This window comes from Watersipora subatra, chromosome 3 (genome assembly GCF_963576615.1).
Source record: "Watersipora subatra chromosome 3, tzWatSuba1.1, whole genome shotgun sequence".
Taxonomy (NCBI): domain Eukaryota; kingdom Metazoa; phylum Bryozoa; class Gymnolaemata; order Cheilostomatida; family Watersiporidae; genus Watersipora; species Watersipora subatra.
This window is the reverse complement of record NC_088710.1, coordinates 29,869,631-29,892,371: the sequence shown is the minus strand read 5'-3', so window position 1 is coordinate 29,892,371 and position 22,741 is coordinate 29,869,631. Positions and strand designations below refer to the sequence as shown.

Here is a 22,741-nt window from a genome sequence, read left to right as displayed (position 1 = left end):
GAAATGTTTTAAAAGTTTTCAGTTCGTAATATATTTTATATATATATATGTATATATGTATATTTGTATATATATATATATATATATATATATATATATATATATATATATATATGTGCTCAATCAAATGGGTTCACCAAACTTTTGCTGAGTGAATTTCTGTATAAAAATGTGCAACTTAAGTTAAAATATTTTTGCAGCACATATTTAATATATTATTACAGGAGATATTACCCCAAATTGATAATAATTCTGATTGTTTGAAGAATAAATCTGGTGTAGCTATAACACAACTAATGACATTCTTGAGCACCTTCAGACATTAATATAATGAAGAAATTTGCAATAATTGTGTTATATTCAATCATAATAATGTATTAAAGTTTAAAATAATGCACTGCATAGTTTAATCTGAGGTGATATGCTGCTATTTATGTTGGTGACACTGCCTTTGGATGTATCAAAAGCTTTTACCAAAATTTGTTTGTAGTTCAAAAATCAGTAACAAAACTATATTTTAGATGCCACAGTCTTCGGATGCTGAGAGATTTGGGATTGTCTTTCAACAACATTCAGTCTCTCCCATTCTGGATTTACAAGCTAGAAAGGCTAGTGAAACTGGATCTGATGGAAAACCCAGAGCTTGAAAAAATAGGGAGTGCTGTCTTAGTGATGAAGAGTCTTGTTCATCTTGAGTGTAGAGGGTGTGAAAACTTGAAGGTGCCTCCATACAGTGTTTGTAAGCAAGGAATAGACGCTATCAGAAAGTTCTTTGTTGATCTTGCTGCTGAAAAGCCAGTAAAGTTGGTAGAAGTGCCAGTAGCTGTTATTGGAAACACGCTGTCTGGCAAAACAAGCTTATTTAGAACATTGAAAACTGGCAAATGTGTGCTGACACACCGTGATAGAAGCTCTGACCAAGATGAGACAACCAGAGTATTTCAAGTAGAAGATTTGCCTCTTGAGGCCACTGAAGTCAAGCTTTTTGATTATGGTGGTAATCAAGTTTACCATCTTGCATACCAAATTCTCAGCAAAGAGAGATGTGTACCTCTGATAGTAGTGGATTTGGCAAATTTTGCGAAAAATGTGCAAGAAAGTGGAAAAGAAGAAGCATGTAAAATGGTGTGTTTCAATTGGCTATCTCATCTCTATCTGGCCTGCCCGAGGCTCGGCCCACCAATTCTTGTTCTCACTCACATAGATGAGCTGACAAGTGCTCAGAGGAGTGAAGCACGAGAAGACCTTCTCATCGCAGCTGAGTCAATACGAGAGAAATTGCTGAAAGAAGAAAAGCAACTTGAAACACTCTTTCCAAAGATGTTGACCGTGGTTGAGCATCTGTCTAACACAATTCTGCCATTGTTTCATGAAGGAAAGATTTTTGAGTTTGGAAACGATCCGAAAGAGACATCTAACATAGAACTTCTTAAAAAGAAGCTCAATGAAAGATGTAAAGAGCATATTGTGGAACTACCGCAACTATGGAATTCTGTAGAGCGTTTCATTCAACAGTTCTCTGAACAGCCATATGTGGAAGTTTCAACGGTGCTCGAAAACTTTCCAAATGATGATCCACTGATTATCCTGCGTTACATGCACAATGCTGGCCGGGTGTTTTTCTTTGAAAAGATTGAAGGCCTCTCAGGTTTCATTCTTCACAGGTTTAGTGAGATCACCTCCCTGATAAATTTGGTTTTCCATCATTCTTCACAAGAACAGTGGGACAATCATCTTTCCAAGTTTCAAGCTTTCCCTCATCATGGTAGGGAAATTAACAAGTTTGAATACGAACAACTGGTACAACGACTGTTGTATGATGGGGTTTTGGCAGAAGCTCTTCTAAAAAATCTTCTCAAGGATTCTGCATTTCCATTTGCTGTTTCACTGGAGCTTTTACGCTCTTTTTTGATGATTCATGGTCCAATTCAAGAGTCACTACATGCTGAATATTTGGTTCCAGCTTTGGCTTTGAAATCTCCTGGAGTCTTGTTCAAGACAAAAAACAAACTTCAACTAAGATTAGACATCATTATTGGAGGTTTGTCTATACCAGAGTATGTTCATCAGCAAATGTCTGTTACAGTTCTCAATCTTCTCCAAAACCATTGTCATGAAACTTCTGCTCAAAAGAATGGAGTTGACATTGCACATGGAGACAGTGTCACAAGTGTGGTACATGATTTGCAGAATAAGCTTGTCGCGGTGAAAGTTTCAACTACTACTAAAGAGCTTAGCGAGTCCTGGAAGTGCCTTATTCGGGTAACAGACGTCATCATTTGTCAATTGTTTCAGTCATGGAAGGCTTGTCGTGTAACTATTCATACCTATTGCTCCCACTGCCTCTTCATCGACAGTCCAGAACCTGACATTCAGGTTAATCCCCCTTGGCTTCACATCTACTATGGACCAAGTGAAGGGAAACCTGAGATCAAGGTTACAGATCAATTCGGAATAAAACCAGTCATTTGCAAAAAACGTTCTTCAGCTCCAGCAAAAGTGCTAACGCCTTTGAGGCTTCCATGTAAGTTATTTTTACATTTTAGGTTTCCACAATTATCAAGGATTTTGGTTAATTCACATTTAATAACCAAATAAAGTCTTTTTCATTTGTATTTGGTACTTCAGTTATTGACTGACAGACATTATTACTAATGGGAGTTGCTAGTTGTAGTATCTGTTTATGGAGAAACTGGTTTTCTTTTTGCATTCTCATAGGATGGATTCTCAGTAAATTTCATATTTAAATTTCAGGCTTTCAACTCACTGACAACGATACCGCAATGCTTAATGATTATCTTTCCAACTTGGAACCCTGCCAAGCCAGATCTGAAGAAGGTGAGCACTTGCTTAGGCAACATGTATTCAAATAGTTTGTTCATCTACATATTTTGTAAGTATTCAAATACTAATTATGCATTTTAGCAATAAAACAAATTGAACCATTTATTAACCAATTATTGATAATTGTATTTGTTATCAGTGTATTATCGAGATGGTTGAAGGTACTTTGCCATAAAATGGTAAATCACAAAAACTAATTTGGCCGAATTTTAACTGTAGCTCATCAGAGTGATGATGAAGGAGTGCCTCCTGTGCAAATATCAGCAGGAGTTGATGAGAGTGATGTATCTGATAGTGAAGCAAGTCATTGTGATGAGACTTCATCCCTTCCCTTGATCAGCATGCGACTGATTCCTGTTCGAAGGCAAAAAATTAAAGATCTCTGCATGAACAAGGACAAGGTAATTATTTGAAGTAGAGAAGATATCATAAGATATTTGCAACTGGATGGAGGGGTTTATCAGAAGCAATATTTTTCCGTAAAATTACATGGCCTAATTTTAACATTGTTAAATTATGCCCAGGTAGTTTGTATGACCACAAACCATACTCTTTATGGCTGTCAATGTTGTTGAATTGATAGAAAATCATATTGCTTTATTAACGCTTCAAGACTGAGCCCATTTCATTCAACAATCTACAAACTATTACTAACCTTGTCTAGCTCTACAGAAAAAATAAACCTGCTAATGTGTTAATATAAGGAAAATAACACTCCAAAGAACGACTAAACTTAACAACATTCTTGGTCTGACATGTAGTAGTTTGATGTCTTTTAATTAGGATTGCCAACTACCAGTATAGCTAGTATTTTATAAAGTTTGGTCATAAACCTTCGTAGCAATATTGATTTTATAATCGGATTCCTGAAGTAACTTCTTATTACAGTTCTTCTTTAATACTTAATTGGTATTTAGGTCTATCAGATGAGCAAGGAAAGAAGAGGAAGAGCCCTTATTTTAAACATCAAAACATTCCAACTAGGCACAAAACATGACACAAGGCATGGCTCTGATATAGACTATGCTAACCTTGAGAGGCTGTTGAAAGATCTAAGATTTGATGTCGCCAAAACCCAAACAGAACTTACTGACTTGAGCTTTGAGGTAATAGATAATTCTGACTAAATACCAATATTTAAATAATCATCTATTTTCAATCATTTGATAAGTTTCTGTACTCGCTGTCGTCTCACACAAACCTTAAAGGTTGACTTGCAGCAAAATTTACATTACAGTTATTCGGTATCAAAATATTCACCATGTCTTACTCTGTTGTTTTGTAGGTGCAAAAATGTGGAAATACAATTACAAGCTCTTAAAAGCTAAAAAAGGAACAGTTGATCGCAACATAAACCGCCGTAAATCGGAATCAGTTTATTTCTCTGACCTAGTCATTACATTTGGTTATTGTTTTGTCAATTGATGTTCTCACTGAAATTGAAAGGCCAATAAAAGACTCAGTGTAAAACTTTACGTAGCATTATTTTATGACAAACACTTTGGGTTTCACTGAAGACCGGGCATCCAATATGGATGCTCGCTACTTGAAAGTTTTGCTTCGGCTTGGTCTATTTGTCTAGTCATAATCTGATCATGTGACCCATACTTCATGAATAAATTCTGATGCATTTTCATATTCTCACAGTTGACCAACAGGCTGGTCATGTTTATCAGACAATGATATGTACTCCTTTAATCTAAGGTTAAAAAGTTAAATGAATTTTCCCGGTAGGTTATAAGATGTCAGTGCTGAAAGCGACAGCATTACAATGACCATAAAATAGACGCGTAAGAACAATAGACATGGTTTTATTGAATGTGTGAAGTATACTTGTGAAAATATTTCAACGAATCAAGTTGCCTAAAAGTGTAAACAGAGGCCAGCTTGTACAATTACATCCCATTTCAGCCGTTTTTGAAAAGAGATTCCAATTTACGGCGGTTTGCGATGGCTGCGATTAATTCTTTGTTTTTTAGCTTTTAAGAGCTTGTAATCACATTTTTACATATTTTGCACCTACAACAACAAAGAGTAAGACATGGGGAATCTTTTGATATTAAATAACTGTAATGTGTATTTTTTTGCAAGGCAACCTTTAGGTTTCTATACAAACTGTTCAACTGTGTGCTAGACACAGAACAAATACTTTAATTATTTAACATTTGGACAGTTTCATTATAAATGTATTACTACGTCTCTGTTATGATTGCAAATACATTTGACAACATGTGATAAATAGTTTCAACCAGGAGTTTCTTTAGAAAATTGTCTTGTTCAATCACCTACAATAGAATTTGATATTTCGTATCAGAATCTAAATATATATCGCTTTCAGTACAGGATTGGTTACAGATTGGTTACAATGTTGGGTTTCTGTGCCGGTTTGAGTATTTTTGGATTAAAAAGTTTTTTTTAATTTCATAAATAAAATGAAAAGCTAGTAAATACTTTCATTTACAATTGTCTTTTTGCAAAACCTTTTACAGAAAATACTGAAAGAGATACAGGAGGAAACAAGCAGGGAAGAGCACTACAGACTTGGAATGTTTGTACTTGTCATCATGAGCCATAGAACAGAAGGAGACACGCTGATAGACCATCATGGGAAACCTTTTCCATTGGTTTCTATCAGAGACAGCTTGTCTCCAAGGAGATTTCCTGCAATGGCTGGTAAACCTAAGCTCATCATTGTCCAGGCGTGCTCTGGAGGTGAGGAAATAAGATGTACTTTCTTCCAACATATACGATACTACACCTAGTTTCGTAGGACTTTACCAACATTTCACAGATGACTACAAATTAAATGCTTTACCAACTTTTAGAGTTATTATACTTGAAATGTTTGATTTTTCTGACAAAATTTGATATTTGTATTTGACTGTGGTAAAGTTATTACAATATTTAATACAATGTTTAACAAATGGTCTAATTTCATTAAACTTTCTGTGATGGCTTGCGTCAATTTCAACTGGCAGTTTACTAATTACATAATTTTTTCCTATCTCCTGAAACAATCATGTTTAGGTTCACTATCATGATAGATGTTGTACAAGTTTGAGTTTAATGATTATTTCTTGAGTGTAAATTCATTGAGTGCGTAACTAGTCAAGTTATCGATAGGCTTATCCAGCTATAAGTGAACAACTCCTAATGACAATTACCCGGTGTTTACAAAATAGTCTGCTCTTATTTTAGCAATGGGATTATCAATGTAAATTGCTTAGTGGAAAAGGCTAGACTTGTTCCATTATAATTGGAGTCAACACAACAGCTAATTGGTGTTCGTGAATGTGGAGCACGTCACTCTCAGTAGTGTGTTGTTTTAATTCAAGTTTGAATACTCTAACTAGGTGTAAAATGTACTATTTGTGTATTCATCAGTCGTTGTACATGTCTCGGTAGACTTGAGTTTGTAAGCATTATATTTGGCTTAATTCCAGTACAAACCAAAGCCTATCAACTGATTGTAATGTTCACTGTTTGGGACTCATCAGTTATAACAAGAGCAAACAACTTTTTGTGTACTGCACAGTACATGACATGTACATGTATATGGTGCTCTTTTAGCAAAAATTTAACTGCTTGAGTTTCCTGGATATTCGCTTTTTTCTCTCCTAAGTTATTGATGATCCATATTTCACTACAAATGTCTACATCTAACTCAACAATAGTGGAAAAATACAGCAAAGAGGTCATTTTCATAGTTCGTCAATCCTTCATACATGTGATACATTGTTTAGTAACACAGTTGTGTGATTCCTCAGCTAATGATTATGCAATGAGTCAGTGATACATTTAATCTGTGTTTGTTTACCCAACACATAACTAAGTAATAACTGATGTAATATTTAGGAAAAAGGAGTGTGCTAACCTTTGGGTCTTTATTAATAATTTAGGCCTTAAAATGATGCAACGACAGCTTAAGTCAAATGTAAGTAAGTTATATTTGATTCGTATAAAAGTTACTAAAATTGTGTTTGAAGCATCTCAAATAGTTAAGTTTAATTGAATATAACATACTTCGAAAAGGTTGTTCGCAGACTATGGTTAACTGTTGCACATTTATGAGAAGTTTTCTCTGTAGACTATGAGCACATACAGCAGGTGCTTTACTCGTTCATATTTTAAGAGCCACACTTTTAATAAGGTTTACAACTTGATGACCTCACATGCCACTTCACTAATTCATCCTTAAAGCTAGATTTTAGACATTCAGTAAGTGCTTTTAAACAGCTATAACATGTTTTACCATTAGTTTGTAAGCGATAACTGACTACGAACTGTTGACTATAAGGAAGTCAACTAATCATCAAAAAGCAGTTTGATGTCTACCACTGTTCAAGTTTTGCTAAGCGTTTATTCCATTCATAGAAAAGTTGAGATGAGCAAATAACCAGATATTGAATAATTCAATGAGCACTTTTTATGTTTGCTGTTTCTCATTATGTCTAAAGCCATATCAATTACATAAATAGTATATATTTTGAATGCATGCAACGAATGTGGTTTTCAAGCTGGTACATTTTCATTACGCTTTGAACTGAGAGTAGCCTTTTTAAGATACTTTACATTATGACGCTTGTATATTTTGATGAGTTAGATTACAATTGCCTACTCTGTGTTTTAGATCGGTTTGATTACGGTGACTTGCAAGAAATTCCTGATTCAGAGATCAGTCGAACTCCTACAGCTGTGAAGTTGTGTGTTGAACAGCAGGCATCTTTCTCCACTCCACCAGTGCCTGCTGCCAAAGGATCAGCAGGACTTCCTTCCTTTGTACCTTGTTCCGATTATGATCAGCCTCCCCATTCAGCTCGTCCAACTGTACTCAACGCAGATGATTTTTTCATCATGAAGTCTAGCTGTGAATGTGAGTACCAAACCATATATCCAATACAAATCACCTGATAATTATACTATAATAGCTGACAAAAAAAGGTTGGCTCATTTCATAGTTAACAGAGATACAATAATTTGCAACCAAAACAAAGGACATTCAGTAAAGTGACTTTATGTTAAACATCAAAAATGTCGTACCCATTTATTTATCAGGCTTGTACTTTTATACAGAGATTCCTTGTACTTTGTAGCACACCCCTAATACAATCACCTATGATGGAGTTTTAATATACACTCTTTTTTAATATGTATCTACTACTCTAGCTGCCAATGTAGCATGCTAGCATAAAACTTTGCTAAAAAGTATCAATGCCAAATAACTTTATCCTAATAAGTTAATAACTATCAAAAACAACTGTACCTTACATAGGATGACCATGATGCTATGCCATATAAGAGTGCTGATAGTGTTTATTTAACCTACTATGCATTGCAGCATACAGATCAATCAGGTCCACAACTCATGGATCTTGGTTTATTCGACTGCTAGTTGCTACCTTCTACCAACACGCTTGTCACAGAGATATTGAGAGTTTATTTAAAATTGTAAGTATACTTCATGAGCTGAATGCCCAGTTGTGCATGAGTAATACAAAAAAGTTTTCAACCAAATAGTTTATTTTAATAAACATATACAACATTAACCATTAGCTTTTAAATGAAAGTGAGTGTTTATTTATGTTGGTGCTACGAGTTCGAATAATATTATTTCGTATATACACATATTGGTAGTATTTTGTGGAAGTCTTGGAACCTGTTTTTCTTCTAGTAGACTGACAGTCCTAAGTTGTATTAAATATTGGCTTGTGTAATATGTTTGTCCACAATTATTCCTTAGTATGGACTTCCCGCCATGTGGCGTGTTTGTTTACACGCCTGTCTGCATAAGTCTTGTCCAAGTGTTGGTTCAAGTTCAATTTTAGTGTGATGCAATCCTTTTGTTTCTAACGCTAGCTAGCGCTACAAGCATACATATTTCATTGCTAAAGTTGGCCACACAAACATCAACAAACCAAGTAATGAACACTCAATTTTATATAGATTCCTGCATCCTTACATAGAGTTACAGATATCTCTGTGCGCATCAGAAAGTGGTGATTAAAAAAGCCTCGTTTTAATAGTTAATTTATGAGACAGTTTCTGTAAATATTTCACAACCTCCATAAAACGTTGTACTTGTTTTTTAGAGGTATAAACAAGATGTTTCACAACAAAACTAGGAATGTGGTCATTTTTATTATTTCTACACTTTACCATTTGGTGAAAACCACATATATTTACTATGTTGCTGTGTATTTGTACATTCCAGCTCATTGAGCCAACTCTAAATGCTGTCAAGGTTACAATTGAAGTACTCAAAATAAAGGTTTAAGTCGAATATGATTAATTATTATATTGAAAACTATATGAGTTAGTCATGCATATCTATATGTATTCTAATAAAACATTTGGGTTTACCTTACTGGGATAATCTTCAAATCAAAGCAATTAAGAGTGGTTGTCTTAACACTAATATTTTTTGCGTCACAACATAATAGTTTTACTAAAATAGAGCCCTTTTCCATAGAATTTTTCCACGACTAAACACCAGTCAAGCGAGTGTTTGGGAGCTTTATGATGAATGCATATATGCACACAACTCCCGAAAAGTATCGACCAATGGCCATACCCAAACCCTTTTACCAAACTCCCATAAAAATTACCATTGTTCTGTAGAGTCGTTTAAGTATAATAATGACACAAAACACATATACACTCATTTAAATATGTTACCAAGTCTTTAAAAAGTGTTGACAATATCCTAAAACTTTTCATCTGATCGGATTATACATAACTAGAAAGATTAATGTGGCCTCAAATCACTATTAAAATCTGCCAAGCCCTTTTAATCAAAATTAGGACCGGCCAACAGAAAGCCGTGCAAGAGATAGTAGAACCATAAAGCCGTGTGCATTTTACGAGAAAACCGTGCACATTTCACCAATCGATGGCCGAAATTACCGCTGAGATATTGTTTTTTGCTCTCTCTTGGAACAGTATAGTTCATATTGGTAAAAGTTTGTTTCCTGTAACAATGGTAATATATTGAAAATAGTAACTTTAAGATCTTGCGTGAAAAGTCTATCGGTAGTAGTGGCTGTTGTAGGAAAATTGCTGTGCCCCCGGGAGAGAACTGGGTCACTGTAAGGCACAAAAATAAATGGTCCTGACACCCAAATTCCTCCAGCTCCCTTCTTCTTTTCGGCCTCTGTGTTCCTAAGTCTATGCTCTGAGCAATTGGCTCCTACTGCTGATATCCATGCCCATTGGCCTTTTTAATCTGGTTGCTGAGGGAGCCGAGCTGATAGGTATTTTTTGCTGAGTGATTTTAGCTGCCTTTTGTTTCGAGCTGAATGGCAGAGTCACCAAAGAATTCGCGAGTTAGACGGTTTTTCTGTGACATCACTCTTCTGTTATTTTTTCTAGACTAACCTCGAGCTATTTCCTGAACTAAGAGGTGGTGAAAGCCTTTGTTTTTTGCTTTGCCGATTTTACCTTAGTTTCACACTCAGCCTATGCCTCCCGGCTTTAGTTCCCTTGATTTTTGGCCTTCTTTAAGGCTCAATAGTGGCATGTACTTAGCTAAAGTCTTCCGGGCAAGAACTCTTCAGTCGGCTCTCATTCTGCACCAAAACTAGCTAACGCTCAAACTTTCTCAGGCAAGTGTGATTTGACCATGGTTAATGATCTTGTACAATCTTACAAATTTTGTCTGTAATTGTAGTGGTCCCTCTTTTCTTTCTCTTGTTCAACTGCCAAACCCAGTCTCCTGGTGCATATAGCAGATGTTTTTTGTGGTCCTCCCATTGGATGGCCACCGGCTATTCACGAAGGGTTGAATGCACCTCATTCAGTCTTTTCAGCATCTCCACCACATATTCATGCATGGGTTGGGCCTAGGTGGGTGCTGAGCCAACATCTAGCTGACCAGATAATTGCAATACCCGTCTGAGCATCGGGAGGTTGACCATCTTTCCACTCACAATGACAATCAATTTCGTTGACCCTAGTCATGTTGCCTTGCTGTTCCAATATAAGATCATACTAAGGCCATGAAAAATGTACTATTAGCCCAGAAGATCAGCCACCATTCAAAATTAACATGTGTAAAAAACTCATAACATATAAAATGAAGAATCATTGGTTAACCTTGTCCATAATGTGCCAAAATATAGCTAGTATGCCGATGGATGAATGTGAAAATAATTTTTAGCCAAGAGAATAACAAAATAACTTTTACATTAAAAATTTGATTACTGAATTGTTACTCCCAAACTTTTATTCAGTTTTTATGCAAGCTATGGTCCTTTCAATTCTCAGTTGTTAAAGGTTATTGTAATAAAGCCGAAAATGGCATTTACATATTATGGAAATTCAATAGTTATACCAATTCGAAATGCATAAGGCATTTTCCTGTTGTTTACTTGATCATAGACATATTTTTACACAACCAGTTTCAGTAGTTTTCAATAGTGGAATTTATAAGTTGAGTGTAATCAAGGTCACTCTGTACTAGGCCAAACAGGAACTGACGCTTTGAGATAGTTGCAGAAATGCTGACAATAAGTAACCATACACTTATGCACAACTAATGCAGGAGCTATTAATACAGACTCTCTATATAACAGTCGGTAGCAAACTATGTATAGACCAGCACAGCTCCGGCAAGAGCAGCAAATGCAAACTCTCTCTAGCACATCTGATAACAGACTATATATTATAAAGAATGCCTATCATCGTATCTGAACTCCAAAAAACAACATACTCTGTTTGAATAACTCGATGTATATTTTCTTCACTTGTCAAATGTTCATTCATGTAGACAAAATAGGCGCAAACAAGCTCTGCCTTTTAGCATTGGCTGGTCTTTAAGTATTATCAAAAAACCTCCATTTATGCAATATTAGTCGGTTGTCCGGTTATAGGGTCTGCAGGTTATTACCATACATTTCACTATATAAAGAGTTATCTTTCTGCTCAAACTTTGGTAAGAGCCAACTGAACCAAGGTCAAAAGTTACCGGGCCCCTGTATTCCAGGTTCTCATCCTCTTACCACTAGTGTAAAATGGGTCCTCAGCTATGTATGATGCTCTGGGTAGCTCTGGCAGAATTTTCCTGTCCTAAAGGTCCTGGTTTAACTGACTAGCTCATTTGTTTTTCCTTTTGCCTTAGGAATAGCTGACCAGCCTATGCCTTGCCAATTCAAATAGTGTCCTAGATGTTGTTCAGTTTTTGAAAGTCACACGGCTAATTAGTCAGAGAGCAGGATAACCCTATCTGTCATAAAAATAATTTATATTCCTTTTCTCAACTTATGCAATATGATGCATGCAAAATATTCTTCAATATTTTTATATTGCCTGTTTGCACGTTGCACTCTGTAATCTCGTTACTTATATACTTTTATGTTTAAATAACATCTCATCAATCGGCGGAGGCGTAATAAACAAGCCGATCACTGTTGCCATTGTGACAAGGAATTTCACAAACTGTGATTGGATAATTGAAATAAAACGTCATAACCCGCCAGTTTGCTTAGTAATAGCGGCCAAAACTAGGACCGTGTGTTGCGTGCCTGAGCGACTAACCTCAAGTGATTTAGTATTTTTATCACCTCAACAGATAAAAACGGTAACTGAACCCCATGACCAAACATTTGAAATCATTTACAACTATTGCTAGGTAACGAAAACTAATTATTTTTTTGATCAAACCGAAGACCTCGTTCATTCACCACGATAGCCATTAATTCATTGAAGATTAAATCAGCCGTCAGCATAGGTAGCAGTGAAAATTTAAAATCTATCTAATTTAATTACCACAGCTAGTTATTATGGATTACATAATTTCTTATAATGAAGCTCTACATTCTAATAAGCCTTACTAACGGAAAAAAGCCGATAATCTAAAGTTTTTATGAGATGTAGAGCACCATCTACAAACAGTCAGATAGGTTCGTAGAAACTCTATTAAAGTCATCGGAGCAACTCGCAGTGTTTGACGTATGCAAATACTACCCTGAATGCTTGATGAAGATTGTTAGTGAGTCGAAATAACATAGAGCTTCTCAAGTTGCAAAGAATCTCAAACCCCTGAACAAACTAAGGTGAGATGATAGCAAACTTTTTTACTTAATACTTTGATAAATAATCGAACGATTCATCAATTGAAGATTAAATGCATTGCTTCATTGAAAGTCTTGCGTTTCCTTCACCTAATCATGCTTTTCCAAAACAAAACAGCTTCTTGCTAGAGTATTGTTTGTCGGTGTTTACTGCAGTCAGCTGGATCAATGAGTGATAAGTGTTGATTATAATGAATCATTGTCAAACTTCTCAGTCTATATTTTACATATTGGTTATAAACTATACAATAAACCACTTTCTGTCATAGGTATTGACACTCAGTGTTTTATACACTCAATGGCTTAATTCACTTTGTTTAATTTTTTTAGGCTAAGACGGCAGCACTACATAACATTGTTAGCTACTTAAATTATTGGGCTTCATAAATACATGTAAAATACCTCTTGTGTATTTTTTGAATAAACCAGTAATATTGGAGTATTTGTTATACAGCATGCCCCTGCTGATCATTATTAAGACTTATCTCGCCTATTTACAAAATTGTAGACTGTATTGCTCTTTAAAACGTCAAGCCAATTTCAAGACAACGTGTAGTACCTTCATGCAACTGTATGATTATTATGTAACTGATGTTTTGGTTAGTTTTAAATCTTTATATAGTGTCGTGCAGAACTTATACTGTATTATTGTGTTACTACATTATATTCTGGTGTATTGTATTATAATAACTATACTAAGTTGTATTGTATTGAACTGCGTTGCATTAAATTGTTTTATATGATTTATGTGTGGCATTATGTTGTGCGATATTATATATTAATACATATTTCATTGTATTTTAATATATCGAGCTATATTGTATTATTATTATAGTGCTCACACATCAATTATTACCTTACACAAGTGTGCGATGTATGAGTTAACTAAATATTGTTGTGGCGAGAGCTGAAGGGTGTACTTCTATTCTTCTCATGTAGGGCTATGCACATTGCCTACACATCGAAATCAGTCTTGTACCTCTTCCTATTTTCAAGTTTTAAATTTATACCTACAAGATTTGCTAGATCGTTCTTTCTGATAGGTTATAATGGATAAATATTGCACCCTATACGTAAGCTCTTATATGTCTTTATGACAATTTTGTACTCATTGTATGTATTGGATGTGATTCTTTTCTTTGTAGTCATCCGCCAGGGACTCAATATGACAGACATTTCTCATCATCATCGTATCACCTGGTCTGCCAGGAACGCTCTTCATACTCTTCACAATGGGACCTGTACAACTACTGATTGACCGGCTATGCTGTATACCTCATTGGGTACACTGGTTGTGACGCAGACAAACTAACGAATTTAATGTTTAATATTTTAAATTATTATATTGCTGGGCGACTCATGACAAGCATAAAGTATTTATTATGCTTCTCTCAGTACTTTCCGTTGGTACATGTCATTTCTGTTTTATTTAACTGACAATTATATGCGAAATTTTTTGCTTACTTTTAGATTTATTGTTTGGGTAGTGTGCAAAAACAATATTGGTGCAGTATGTTCGATGACAACTAACTTTATGAAGAATAATTAATATCATAGAACTTTGTATGTGTATTTTGATACATTGTATGATTATTATATTATATAACATGTTTACCCATGTACACAGTCTGTTTATCATGATACATCGAAAACACTCAATTGATTATAGAAAGCATATTGCAAAGTATTTAATCAAACTATTAAATAGAATCTTAAAGCTCATTATCACTGTCTATATGATTACCATCTTCAACCTCATCGTTCATTTCATTGCCACAGTCTACACAGACACTTGTGCAAACTAAAGATGCAGTTTTGCATCATCATCGGCTTTCACATCTACTATTTTTGCATGAGCAACTAGTTCAATGTACAAACTGCCTGGGAATAGCTCTGTGTCCATCAGGAAACCACTGCACAAAAATATCATCGCCCTCTTTACTCCAGCCGAGATTTGTGAGACAAGCTGCATGATTAGTAGGAGACCGGATCATCAAATTCATAATCACACGAACAAAACAACAAGATACAATAGAATATTTAACAACATCACATGTAAAATCTGGTCTGTGATGACATCTGTTAGTTACTTAGAGTTTATTATCAGTCAATAGTGATTGAATCATCATATTAATATGGACATCGTTCTTGATATTCAACGATAATGAAATAATGGCTATAATTGTGGTGAACGAATGAGGTCTTCGGTTTGATCATGAAAATAATTAGTTCTGCTTTCCTAGCATTAGTTGTAAATAATTCCAGATGGTTGAACTTAAAATGGTCAACACGTTCAGTTACCGTTTTTATCTGTTGAGGTGATAAAAATACTAAATCACTTGAGGTTAGTCGCTCAGGCACGCAACACACGGTCTTAGTTTTGGCCGCTATTACTAAGCAAACTGGCGGGTTATGACGTTTTATTTCAATTATCCAATCACAGTTTGTGAAATTCCTTGTCACAATGGCAACAGTGATCGGCTTGTTTATTACGCCTCCGCCATTTGATGAGATGTAATTTAAGCATGAAAGTATGTAAGTAACGAGGTTACAGAGTGCAACGTTCAAACAGGCAATATATAAATATTGAAAAATCTTTTACACACATCATATTGCATAAGTTGAAAAAAGTAATAACAACACACAATTGAGTTACTCTGCTCCTAGACTATAATGGGATTCAAGGAGAAGTTTGTTCCCTATTTTCTGAAATTTTTCAAACTTTGATGTAGGTTTTAAAAGGTAGTCTGGCCTACTAGGCTGGCTTTTTTGGATCCTCCAAAGTCGATCTTGAGTAGCAAGAATAGGGCTGCACAGAGCTATTTTAGTTTAGAGATTACATTCCTGATTGGCCAAGAACCGACTCAGTTCCTGTTTATCAACCAGACATACAACACAGTCACTCTTTTCCGAAAGTTGGCATTTTGATGTCTCTGTACTTAGTCTCGTGAATCATTCTGGCAGAAACACAGTCACACAAATGTCATAAAGTGTTGTATTACAAGATGTGGGCCCACCTGTAACTAGTAGTAAACTGGCAGATTCTGTAAAAACCCATTTGATATTGCAGATCCTTGGTCCAATTTTGGCTATGCAGAAGGCAAATATCTGACTGACCGTTGCCTTGGTTTCTCTGTTTATTTGGTGTAGCAGGTATTATGGCCATAAAGAGGTCAAGCTAAGCTCCATTTTTTCTTATCTGGTGCAGTCTGCAGTATTTATATGTTGCATGCCTCAGCGAATTTATTTTTCACTTTGAAGGCAGGATTATCCACTGGTGGTTCCTCAAGCCAATCAAGGTCATTGTGCAACTTGAGTGGAGTTATTACTTTTGGATCGCTTGTTTGGTTAGTTCTTGTCTGAAGGGTTAACCTCTCAGTACTACAAATTTAAACTGTTGAGCATGTGTTATTACTGCTGACACTTTTAAGACAGCCTCAGCGTGCTCTCATAAATATTTTTCTGACTGTTTGGTATATACGAAAGAGTTTTTCATAGGAGCGTCCAACTGACTGAGCAGTTTTTGGTATGACCTTTAAAAGGCAATATTCATTTTCGTATGAAATGAGTTATGTATAGTAGATCAAACGTTTGTAGTGTTAGAGGATTCACGACAAAATGAAGTAATAACTTTAGCAGAGCTGATATCACAGGTTTCTTCTCTCTCTCAGATTTGTAGTGTATCACTCTGCTATAAGCTGTTGATCTTCGACCACCGAGCACGTCCAGCCATAATAACTATCTGGTTTCAGAGTGGTTTTTGCCGGTTCTGGATTGTGTCAGACTAGCTCGAGTAGCTTTTTGGACTTGATCAAGTTTAGAGATATTTTTGCCAAAATAGTTGGCAGTTTTTAAGCCTCCTCCCATTTTTCCTTTTTTGTTTGCATAGTTGAGTGGCAGTAATTGAAGCTGAGGAATTAAACAGATCATTTCAAGGTTTTCTCCATCTTTTTTTAGTGGGGTGGCCTTGCTCTCTTTATACTGGGCTCTTCTTAGCTTCAAATTAGTTGGATCACGACTCAGTTCGTCTGGGTAGGCATGATATAGCATGATACAGCTTTCACTCTATGTGGAGGACTGCTCGTGCTGCTTCACACAATGAATGCAAATAGGCCATGCTTTCAAATTCTGATATTGCCCAAGAAAGCAAGCTTGCAACTTGGAGTTGCTCCATTCCTCAGTGTCTGTGACAACCAAACCCACTTGCTGGTAGCGTGAAGTGGTAGTTCCTTTTCGTATTTCTGTTAGATTTTTAACTGACCCTTCAGGAGAGCAACATGCACAGCCTATAGCTTTTACTGGTTTTGCTTGCTTGTTTCAGCAGTATTCGCTGACTAAAAATTTTCAGTAGGTGGGATGAATTTTCCAGCTAGTCCAACAACCTCATTGCTCCGCAAGGCATCAGCATGTTTATAATAAAAATATTACATATGATATAATCAAATGGTCCATAATGCTGCAGAAGAGTGCTGTGATCTGAGCTGAAATGACCAACCCCATGGTCAGTGTCATCACCAAACTAAGCATTTCCGCCGTCGGATAAGGAGAATGCCATAATTTTAGCAGGTCAAGAACAGGCTCTCTTTATAATTGTCATTTGTATGCACACTTTTGAATTCATGTATTTATATATGTTTGCTATAAAATGTATATCCTCTGGTGATTACACACTCGGTGTGTTTATTTATTAATTTAGTGTCTCGTTGGGAGTAAAGAATTAGGCAGTTTCCTTCACTATGATGGCAGCCTTGGAATCAAGCATTTTGGACCCCTTGCAGGCCATGCGCTGAAGACAGCATCACCGTCCCATTTAAGTTGGCAAGTTTTTTCAAGTCGTCTATGGAGGGCCAAAATTTCGACCAGCTAGTCGATGCCCTTGAATGACTACCAATGGCGACCTGAGCCTACGCCTAGTCCATCAGTTCAAGTCACCTCAGGTCTCAGGATTTGGAGAAGTCCTCCATCGCATCAGTCGGTTTCAATAAATAGCTAACACTGGGTCCTGGATGAAGAAGACCGAGAGACCTCCTCCGTGTGGAATTTTCTCATCTAGGCTATTTTCCATCCTCTTTTTTACCGGTTTCTTTGTCAACATTTTCAAAACACCCTGAAAGAAAATGCAGAAGACTGCGAACAATCCAACCGTGTAAGAGCCGTCTTTGACGGGCCTCGAATCCAGTTTGGCCAATAAGCTAGGCAGGCTTGTAATAAGCTGGGCACCTTGAGGTGGACTGCTACAACCTTTATGTAGGAGCATGCCTTTCAGGTATAAAGATTATTCTGGGTGACGTACAGAGAGTGTCATGACCTCCACAGGGTTGAAATAAATTTTCTGCGGCTTAGTCTAGCATGCCACCCTGCAGAGACATCTCCTAGATGTGTTCATGGTCACCTGATAAAGGTTGTGCATGCCAAGACAGAGTTCATTAGAATCAAACCAAAGGGCTAAGTGGCAGCCTTTGTGTAGACCATGGAGAAAGCTCTTGAGCAAGCAGCTGTGATCCAGGATCATGCAGTCATTCAGTTGGCCCAGGTAATACAATTGCTGACACAGCAACTACAGCAGCAACTGAAAAGAAGCCGGCCTCAAGAAAAGAAGGAACAAAACCTCTGTGATATTAAGGCTGCGGGCTCCCCAGGCATGTGCACGAGCATTGCCCCAAATATGGGTACATCGAAAAACTGGTCCTAAGCCATGATGGTAATGTCAACTACAAATTGCACTAAGGCCCCAAAGCCGTATTCCCCTGGCAAAATAAAATCAATCAGCGCTGCATCAAGGACTTTTCATGATGGATGGCTCAACCAGGTCCCTACTGAAGAAATTCAGCTAGGAAGGGCTACAGCCTGAAAGCGCTGGCGTCAAAATGGAGAGCCAAAAAGGAAGAGGTCTGCCCCTGCTATTGCTAGCAATTGAGGAGACTATGGCCATAACTCTCTGAAGTGATTACAACTCTATAGAGGAACCAAAGCCTGGATTCTTGAAAGACTGGCCACGTATGCCAAAATGCCGATTTGAACAAAAATGAGTTGGATCTGGCTGCCCAGTCAGGAGCACACTCACAAACCCGGTGGAAAGAAACCGGCAGGTACAATACTGGATACCTGCTTTTCCGACCAGCTCAACATGTCTAGAGTTGCTCGCTACAAGTGATCAAATTTTTCAAAAATCAGCTCCAAGAATGTTGGCTCTCAGGCCATGCCCAGGACTGAAAAATACAATGATGGAGTGGTACACTGTTGGAAGCCTGCTTTAAATTCGGCAGGACTGATTCACATTACTCATGCAGGTGAGACTCTGCAGGCACCCCAAAAAATTGCTTCGGCATTTTCAGGATAGTTTGAATCAGAGACACATGCCTGGCTTAGCTATAGTGGTTGGTGCCACTTAAATCTGGGCACAGGTACTGAGCTGGGTCCACTTCGCCAGCTAAATTTTCTCTGAGAATTTAAAGGGAGCTGCTCATTCAGTTCCTACTTGACACCATGTGTAGGAAAAACTTGTCAAGTAAAGTGTTCGACAAGTTATCCTAGCTAAAAGTGATTTGTTAGAAAAAACCACAGCCACAGAATCATGGCCGATGGAACCAAGACTGCATTTTTGCCTGGTAATACGGCTGCTCATAGAGCTCCGGAATATAAAAGCTGAAGAGGTATTTTTTTGTGAACCACGTCAGCGAAGATTCTATCTTAAGAACGCCATTCCTGGTGGTTCGCAAATGCACTATGGAATTCTAACAGCTTATGGTCTCCATGAGCTGTCGTCTGCCCTGCACTGTAGGGACAGACATGACAGATGCCGCTCAGTAAGGTCAGGGTGATGCATGACGTGGTTGCGCCAGCCATGACCAATATGATTGTTTCATGGAGAGTGATGACCAGGAGTTATTCCCCATTGGTAGGGATTGAGGGTTGCCATATAAGCCGCCGCTGGCTACAAGCTTAAACTGGCCTTGGCCAAATAGAAGCATAGTAGCGCGGTGCCTCCACCTCAACACGTTGCCTAAATTTGGCGCGTACAGCGGTGTAGGACTGCCATGTTGATGACAAACCATGTCTCTACGGTTTGGGAGCAGCACCACTGAGAGTGAGTAAACCAATAAAAGAAGTGCTAGCACACTAGGCAGATTGCGATATGGTTGCCCCAACATAACTGCAGTGTGCTGATACAGCCCAAGTGACTGGCGCTGTTGCTGACACCCTACCAATGCATACTCACTACTTTTGATGTAGATATGGGCTAGACTTCCGGAGCGAATCATTCAATTCCACCGAAGTAAGGAACTGTCTTAACCTACAGCCACCTCAGCAACTGGGCCCGGAGAAAAAGACTGAGGCTTAATGTGAAGTCTAAGAATTGCTTGTCAAGTGATTCATCGAGTCAATTGTTGGTATATGTAGCTCATCAGTAGTAATCGTCCGAAAAAAGGATGGCAAGTGGCGTTTCTTTATAGATTACCAGCAGCTAAATGCCATTACCGAGCAGGGCACCTACCCCCTTTCCTTCAACAATGACAGTTTCAATGCACTGGCAGCAAGTACTTTAGCACACTAGACCTTTTCAATGGCTATTGGCAAGTACCCTTAGATGCCGATTTGCTCAAAAGAAGTCAGCATTTGCTACTAGTTCCGGCTATTGGAAATGGAGGGTATTGCAGTTTAGTTTCATCTCGACACCAACCAACTTCCAGAGGTTGATGGAGCGTGTACTGCATGTCTTGCATTGGAAAATGATGCTGCTCAACCTAGATAAAATTCTACTCACGCCACCAACTTTGACACCCATTTGCTATGATTGTGCTCCAGCTCCGAGTGCTCCAAGTGCTCTAGCCGCCAATAGGAGCCCGACCACAGCTAAAGCCCTTTAAAGAGTTAGAGTTGTCATTTGTGTGCACACACATTTGGATTTGTGTATTTATCCTTATTTGTGATAAAATTTTTATTCTCTAGTGATAACACGCTTAGTGTGTTTATTTATTTTGTATTTGTTTTAGCAAGTGCTTTAGTCTCCGCTATCAGTTGAATTATATCATAATTTTATTTATTTGGTTGTTTAAATACCCCTGGGTAATACGCTACCATAGTTTCTACTTGTACTCCCATTTCCTTCAACCTTTTTCAAGTGCACTAAAATATAATAATGAGTTGTTATTTAGCTTTAGTGGTAGAATTCATCTTCATAATTTTATGCAGTTTTTATACTGAAGTATTTTCGTAGTCTTAATTTTCATAGTCTCAATTTCCCTAGATAAAACATATACATGTAGAAGACTATCACAGTACCTTAGCATAGAAGGACATATTTAGAATTGTGGTGGTGTTTGTATATAACTAAGAGTTTTGCTGTTGACACATTTGATGTTTAAGGGTTGTTTCATTACAGAATGTTGTTTAATTACAAGTGAGTAACTACAACTCACTACAAATTAAAGGAGTGGTACAACCTTAACTTTTTATATTATAGCCGCAAATGAGTTTCAATATTCCCTAATTCAATACTGCTATAATTTTCGGTAAACTAGTTCAGTTCAAAGCAATCATTACTGTTTTAAGGAAGACTAAGACTCTTCTTACTATCTTTTCTTTTAACTGTAAATAGAGCCTAAAATTAGAATATAATTTTACACATTGCTATCCATAGATGTACATAGTTGTCAACTTTCTGTTACATAAAAACGGAGGAGACAACACTGCTCTACAAAGTTTTACAATACTGGTAAATTTGATTTCTGCAGAAAAGTGAACATGTAGCAACATTCATAACAAAGAGTGCTTTGACGAGTCTCAAAATTTAGTCACTCTATTTTTAAATGTTGATAATTGCTAATTCAAATAAATTTTTATTAAAAATATGTTGGACTAAAGAGGCATATTTGGTGTTTTACATTTCAATCTTAATATATATTCAAAATTATGAAGTTAGCCAAGAGCGGCTCACTTGTTTTCATCTTTTTTACTAGTGATAATATGTTGAAATAAATTATGCTCTTCTAAAACAGTTCATACAACGTTACTGCAGCAAAAAAGTTGTAACTATTTTAAAAATGATGTTTTTAAAGAAGACTACCAATTTGCAACTACAGTTTCTTGATAATAAAATTTTAATGGCTTTTATAGGTACAGAAAAGAGTAAGAAAGGTCAGCCTGAGTCAGAAAAACGACACACAAGGTGGAAATGTTCCAACATCGACTTGTACTTTTACTCACGGGAGAAAATTATACCTTTTCCCAAGTTTCCCGAGCCGGTAAATCTTTTGTCACCTCTGTGTAAGCTTTTCTGGATAGTTTGTATATATTTGGTAGGCATGACAGACCAAATTAGGGTGAAGTTAGCTACTAAATTTTAAGTAATTTTAATCTGTATCTAACAAGTAAAATATTTGGCTGCATCAATAAGCAATACAGTGTTTTTGTATGGATTCTAGAATGAGCTTCACTTTTAAAATTAAACTAAGTCTTGGGGCAAAGTTAATACAAAACAGCTTAAAGAGAATGCAAAATCTTTAACCCACCACTGATGTAACGCAGTCTCGTCAGACTACACAAGACTTTAACCCACCACTGATGTAATGCAGTCTCGTCAGACTACACAAGACTTTAACCCACCACTGATGTAATGCCGTCTCGTCAGACTACACTAGACTTTAACCCACCACTGATGTAATGCAGTCTCGTCAGACTACACAAGACTTTAACCCACCACTGATGTAATGCAGTCTCGTCAGACTACACAAGACTTTAACCCACCACTGATGTAGTGCAGTCTCGGCAGACTACACAAGAATTTAACCCAACACTGATGTAATTCAGACTCGTCAGACTACACAAGA

At 36.9% G+C, this 22,741-nt stretch overlaps 1 protein-coding gene across 1 annotated transcript in view; it reads left to right on the top strand.

Annotated features, from left to right (window-relative positions):
• Positions 1-22,385, top strand: part of LOC137390495 (caspase-6-like) — a 528,030-nt gene extending 505,645 nt beyond the window's left edge. Inside the window, exon 6 of the mRNA XM_068076824.1 lies at positions 22,029-22,385. Coding sequence (XP_067932925.1) covers positions 22,029-22,160 — 132 coding nt within the window. The 3' untranslated portion in view covers positions 22,161-22,385. The remainder of the gene's footprint in view (positions 1-22,028) is intronic.
• Positions 22,386-22,741: the final 356 nt, after the last annotated feature.